Source organism: Lolium rigidum, chromosome 5 (assembly GCF_022539505.1).
Source record: "Lolium rigidum isolate FL_2022 chromosome 5, APGP_CSIRO_Lrig_0.1, whole genome shotgun sequence".
In the NCBI taxonomy this organism is placed as follows: Eukaryota; Viridiplantae; Streptophyta; class Magnoliopsida; order Poales; family Poaceae; genus Lolium; species Lolium rigidum.
In genome coordinates, this window is record NC_061512.1 from 179,854,775 (window position 1) to 179,861,966 (window position 7,192).

General features: G+C 42.2%; 1 protein-coding gene across 1 annotated transcript; it reads right to left on the bottom strand.

Moving 5' to 3' along the window:
• Nucleotides 1-258: 258 nt before the first annotated feature.
• On the bottom strand, nt 259-4,646 carry LOC124658290. The gene is made up of 4 exons (XM_047196660.1): nt 4,585-4,646; nt 3,743-4,053; nt 1,269-1,344; nt 259-553 (listed from the first exon to the last, which is right to left on the bottom strand). Exons 2-4 carry the CDS (start codon nt 3,980-3,982, stop codon nt 522-524), a joined length of 348 nt encoding a protein of 115 aa, XP_047052616.1. The 5' UTR covers nt 3,983-4,053; nt 4,585-4,646; the 3' UTR covers nt 259-521.
• Between the last annotated feature and the right edge of the window lie 2,546 nt (nt 4,647-7,192).

A 7,192-nucleotide genomic window follows, 5' to 3' on the forward strand; every position in this document is an offset into this window, starting at 1 on the left:
TTTTCAAGTACTTCGTACAGACATGGAAGGCATACAAAAGGCTTGCAATATGACATATCCATTTGGTTTAGCCCAGAATGATAATAAACGATAACGCCAACAACCACAAACATTGCAATGGCATGCTCATCGGCTGACTATCTTCTGGACAAAGGAGACAATTTATTTGGTAGTGACAACAAGAGATGGATATTTAAAATTTGTCCTGCATAATTCTTTACTATTACTACTATCAAAAGTAAGGAGACCATAACTATATCTTCACCCAAGGGTGCACTATAAGGCGATACATGGAAGATATATGTTGTACATACATTGATATACAAAGTACTTAAATCAACTATCTGATGTTACTTTTTCACCATAATCTCTGCTACCCAAACCCTAAGAATAGAAAAACGTGTACATATCATTGACAAAGAATTGCCCACACACAGATAAAATTGATACAACATGCAGCATCAACATGCATAATTTCCAACTGGTGTTACTTTCTGGACAGCACAGAGAGCATTACTGCATCACCTCCTTGGGAACATTTGGCCTTCCCTGCCTTCAGATATTGGGAGAGAAAAATATAGAGCACCAATCAGAAAGATACAAAAAATAATAGAAAAGATTAAATCTAATAATTTTGAACTACCTGAACTTATTCAGCAAAAATACGCTCATCCTTTGGACGACATATTAGTTAACTAATCTGGCCTACAACATGACACACACATTGTAGGCTTGTTATATATGCTTCTTTTTTCATCCAGATTTCTTTCAAACGGGAAATAACACAATAAATTAGAGACATAATTGAGGAGCATGTACTCTGTTAAGCTACCAGAAACGGAACTTCTCGGAGCTGAACTTTCCTAATACTTACTCCCTGATCCCACCTTTATCTAATGAGTGGTGAAATGGTACTACACCAGTAGCAGCTATCAATGTGTCTTTCATGCTATGAGTGTCTCGAATCAAATCAAGAATGGGTTTGGTGCGTTCATCACGTAGAAATGCATGGGCATACTTTAAAATCAGAGTAAGAGCAAGTTAGGAACTGAGAAATATACCAAGCAATTAAGTTGTTGTAACATGCTCTTCCTATAACGAATGAAAACTAATCATGTCTTAATAAATGGAGAGAACAACACAATAGTACCAGTACTTACTCATCCCTACCTTGGGCTGATTTAAGTTCTATCCTTCTACAAAGGCTATGCTATCACATATATTAAAAGGCTGCCTACTAAGCTCTACTCACAGATCATGTTGCATACCAGCATTGAAGTAGATATTGGCAATCTTCTGTTGGGGTCTCAAATCCTCAGGCACATGTACATGTATAAGCAATATCTACATTGGAAAATATTGAGGTTAATACTTACATGGAACTGAACTATATACCCAGAAAAATTATTGAGATGATCCAGAGGTTTGTTAGCTCGAATGATTTCCCTGATCTCTCATCTTCCATAATGACTTCGCATAGGGATGATTATTGCCAGCTCTTTGAAAAGGAATAAGATAAAAAAATTCAAATATTTTCCTCTGGAATAATCTCTTGCTGCGAATTCAGAGGTAAAAGAAGATATTGCATAGAAATTTTGGTGATTTCATCTCTTAATGGGGATGATTAATGCCTTTTTTGCAGCGATATGTACTGCTATGACTTTTGGTGATCCCATCTCTTAATTGAAAGGTCCTCTATAGAGATGATTAATTCACTCCGTTGCAATCATTTGTAATGTAACTAAAATATATGCTAATTAGCAATTCTAGTGACAGATATAAGAATAAGAATATGGTCTTGCCACAGGAACAATTCATTAGTAGTTCTAGCGTTGGTGCTTGGACAGTTCGACCTACAGGCATGGCATCTCCTCACACGAAAATACATTTTCTAGAGCAAGGCAAATTTATGTCAACAGCTATGACCTGTGCTAGAAGAGGTTTGCTATAGAGGCAAAGAAAAACATACGCACATGCTTTGCCAGTTTGATATAACTTTTATTACTGGTTCTTTCTTGAGATTTTGACACAAAAAGCCCGATTCATAGAAAAAGACAGCTGTTGTGTGAAACATGAATGTACACATGTAGGCGCAAATCATAACTGAACTAAAGTTACTAAATAGTTCAGTTCAGGAAAGAACATTTGGACATATGATTAATTGTTTCCTTGCTTGAATAAATAAAAACTTAACTGCAGGAAAGAATCAATGTATACTTCTCAATTCATGTGTAGTGCAGCTGCATAGAGAGAAGTACCATAAAGGGCAGAAACTTTCATAATCACAGCTGACCAAGATTATGCTGGAATGTTAAACAAAAAAATTCAGTTCGTAACCTATTTATAGTGGCATGTAGGAAATCTCCCGTTCGGGTTGATGCATTTTTGTAGCACTAACAAAGTACATGCATTGTAGGCAAACAGAGGAAGTTTCAATTAGTTAAGACAAGCAAGTATATGCAATGCCTACTCCATGAATGGCATTGTATATCAATACATCTGGATTGCCAATGTTGAGTAATACATTCCAAATGCCTAACTATTTTATATGAGATAACGAATACAAAATACTTACCATTTTCTTCGCGTCATATCTAGCAATAAAACCAACGCCAGTTCCCAATGAGAGGTTCTTCGTGACACTATGAAATACACATGGGTAAAATATGCACGCTTATGATCTAAATCTCAAAATGACATAACAGAAACATAATTATCTTATATACTGCAATATCTTAGTTTCTTTTCGAAGTTTAAACACTTCAGTTGCATATAAATTGAATAAAATATGAGAAAAACAATCTTATCTATACAATTGTCTCATCATCCAGACGTACTATTCAACAAACTATTAGGTAAAACACTTATCCATTTAGTGCCTAGCTAAATACTGGATGATAGCTCCATGGTTAGTGTACAAATTTAGGGTTGCATCTGGTTTCGAAAACATTTTAATTCTTCTTGATACGAATATGGAGCTTCTTTGGACAGGTAAATTTCGAGCGGACTGAAAAAACTAAGATCTTTATTTTTTTATTCTATGGGTCCTGAGTGTACAGGAGAGAAACACTAAGAATCGTTTTAGCTTCAGTTCGTACGAACATTGGGTGGCCTAATGATGCAAATAAGAGCAGGACGATCTACTACATCAACATCATGCCAGCCTACCACCCGGCCATCTTTACTCTCTCTACAATACTAAAACAACTGATTCAATAAAACGACTGTCCGAGTTGTGCAATAAGAGAGGGAGGGGAGGGCGGAGAGTCGTACCTGAGGCAGCAAGCTAGAGCTACGGTGCCAAGATCATCAAGGCCATGGTATGCATGCCACCGCTCTTGTCCTAGTCTGCACGGCTCGTGGTCAATCCCATGCTCCTTGCCGCCACCCGATACCCTAAGGTTGGAGTGACACCACGTTGAGCGCATCATCAGCCGGCGCGGGAGTCGGCGGTATTCATCGTGGCCAACCTGGCGTAACTACTCGAGAATCGACAGTCACAGCCCGGGTATAGACGGTAGCTGGTGAGATCATCACGAAGCGACCACATTAGTACACCACTACAACACAGACGACATGCCATCGGAGCGACACACAAATGCCGGCAAACTGGAAACGGGTAGGTGAACTCCAACCCCATATGCAAACAAAATGCTGTAAGTGTGAGCGGTCTTTAATCCAAGCGCTAATGTGCAACATACATCAAACAATATTAATGTACTTTTTCCTCAATACAACTGACCTGCAGGAGAATGTTGAATACGATGACGATTCTGGAGTCAGGACACTGGATATGTCCTCTTGCCGTTGTATACCAGCTGCAATCTCGGCCTAGGAATCCAGAGATTGAATATATGGGGAATACGACCGGGAACAGAGAAGTGAAGACCAGGCTCGTGAATGTGGCAGCAGGCCCGTTTGAAGAACGGGCGGACACGACGGCGGCCTTAGGTGGAGACACAGGTGGAGGCAAGGACGGCATTGTTGGGCATCCCGGCGATGGAAAAGCGGCGAGCAGGTTATTCGAGAAGAGGAAACCGAAGGATTCAAATACTGGATGCACAACAACAGAGAACCGACGGAAGCCATTGAAGTAGATACGTTTTGGGAGGGCTACTCCGGTGCTCCCCCCTAAACTAAGTTGAAGGATCATAGTTGATATTTTTTTCTATATTGGATCCGCCGAAATTCATATCTAGCCCATGTATACCTATCTATATTGATACAGTATGTATACGTCGCACAAAGAAAAAGAAGAGGTCACATGAGTAAGATCTTTATAGCATTTTTCTATTTGGGCACACGCACATGACCGTCGATACGTATAAAACGAGAAACAACACAACACAGACCATACGGGCCTGTACATGGCTGTACGGACGGTGGACCTACACTCAGAATTACGATCGTGAGCCCTCTTACGAACATCTATAGGAAGATCTCTACCGTTATTGTATTTTACGCGCCCATATTTTTTCCAGGGGAGGAGCACCGGAGCAGAAGTGACGTTTTGGAGCTCAAATTAAGAGGCCTGAAATCCCCAAATCAAATTTCAAATCGGGGGTTAGGGATAGGGGAGGAAACCTGGGGAGAGGTAGGGAGTCCACCACGCAGCAGGCGAGCGAGACGTGGGGGCGGCAGGCAAGCACGCCGTCCGGCGCCGTTTGCGTGTCCTCGAGCGCACCCCGTGCTCTTTCCTCGGGCGCCGCGGACCGGCCGGTTGGCCAATGGTTCTTCCTCCCTTTTGGTGTGAGAAATCAGCATAGACGCACCATCGGTTAGGGAACTTGGTCACCATGCAGAGCACGGCCACGCAACAGGAACTCGAGGAAGAGGCACGCCGGCGTGGGCTCGACAGCCACGCTCCCGGCCGCCGCTCCGAGTCCCCTCGCTCCAGGGGCAGCACCTGGGGAAATGTCTCGCCGCGGCCGTATTCGTGCAAGCTTTTCCCTGGCGGCTGCATGGAGGAGAGGGAGCGGGGGAGGAGCAGCTCTGCCCGGCGGAATCCGGGGCGGTCGTGATGAAGAGAGGGAGAAAATCGAGAAAATATTGGGCAGTATTCGCACGGGATTTGTCTAGAGAGTTCCACGTATCGAGACAGAACAAAAGTTGGTCAAAGCGGCACGCACATGGGCCGCACAGGTCGTGCAAATCCATCTCTGTATCCACTTTGCAGCTACGGTCACACAACAATGCACCAAAATAACCCCCAATTAGGTATGAGAAAGAAAAGCATGATAGCCCAAACTGCTAGGCAGCACCGAAAATGCACATACGTGCGAATCAATCACCAAGTAACCTGCGTGTCAACACACTATTAATCCCTAAAATAAATCAAAATTCTGAGAAAAATCGAAGTTGTTCAGGTTTAGTATAGTAATATATCCTGCTCAATGATTTCTAAATTTGGATCAGTACGTGTGTTGCAGGTCGCCCTCTCTGACGCTACTCGGGCTCATATCATGCAACGACCTCTCCAACGAAGGATTCACCGAGTCGGTCAGAAAACTGCCGCTGCTGAAAGAACTCGTGATTTCGCTGTGCCAGAGAATCGGGGGAGCCCACGTGTACGCGGCGGCCGGCATGGCATGCTTACGCCTGGGACGTTTCCTGTTGATCAAGGACTCGAACTGCCTCCAGGAGGCCGGGGAAACGCTAGGGATCACGACGATGCGCCGTCTGTGGTTCCTTAGCCTTGTGGGTCATGACCACCTCAGCAACGAAGAACTGATGGCGATCGTCGAGCACTGTCCTTACCTGAATGTTCTTTATTTAAAGATGTGCATATGTATGTTAAAATTTGTGGTGCTTGTTAACATATGGGTAATATAGGTAAGAGACAAGAAATGGCTATGAATTATAATTTAATTACTGAAACATGGAATGAACTACATGGGTTCATTTCCACCTCTAATGGAAATACTCATACTCTTGTTGTTGTTAATTATGTTACAGTTTTAGGCTTGTGCCCTTCCATCTAGAATGGCTGCTACTTGGTCTTCAGTGAGCGAAGTCATTTCCTCAAGATAGTTCTTTGCCCACCAAAAGTGTATCAAATGGGTTGAAGCTATAGCAACACCTCATGCACATGCAGCCACATCATTTTATGAAAGGTACTTTCAAGAAGATATTCCATAAGTATGGGGTGACACACCGAGCTGCTTCACCATGCCATCCTCAAACCAGTGGGTAAGCTGAACTTTCGAATAGGGCAATAAAGGTTATACTTCAGAAGACGGTGAACAAGACAACGAAAGATTGGTCTTCAAAGCTGAATGATTCACATTGAGCCTATCGCACTGCATACAAGAACCCCGTGGGGACTACACCATATAAAATGGTGTATGGCAAAGCGTGTGATTTGCCCCTAGAATTGGAACATAAAGCCTATTGGACTAATAAAAGTTTAAACTTTGATTTTAAGGTGACATGAGAAAAATGTTTATTAGATATACACTATCTAGATGAACTTAGAAGTGAAGATTATGAGAATGCCCGAATTTTTTAAGAAAAAGTTAAGAGGTGGTTTGATAGGAAAGCATTAAAATAAGGAGTTTAAGCCAGGAGATAAGGTGTTACTCACAACTCTCGATTTAAGTTGTTTCCAGGAAAGTTAAGGTCTAAATGGGAAGGACCATATAAAATTGATGAAGCGTAGTCTAGAGCCACCCAATTGAAAGGACCAACTTCAAGATGGATTGTCAACGGTCAGCGTTTGAAGCATTACCATGCTAATGAACAAAACACTACTCATATAATTCATGTAATGACTGCTGAGGAGTTCATACAACAGAGGTACGCGAAGAGAGACACCCTTTAAATTTCTCATTTCAAACTCGAAAATTATATGAGTTGAATTTTTGCGGTTAATTTTTTCCTTCTATTTGTTCCTCTCTCTTTTTTTTTGGTACTTTTGCACTATTTTTCAGACTGGTACGGAGGGACCATACGATGACATGCCGCCATACAAGCTCTTGCTAAACTCTCGATTTTCTCCTAGTTTTCATTAGTTTTATCAAGTGATGGTACGGCGGGACCGTACGGCGGAGTGCCGCCCTACGCATGCTCGCCAAACTCTCGGTAACCTCTTTTGTGTTTTTGCGACCTCCTACTCAAAAAGTTTAAAAATACATCGTTAAGTTTGGTATGGGCGCAATGTACGACGACATCTCGCCCGTACGGGTACTTGTTA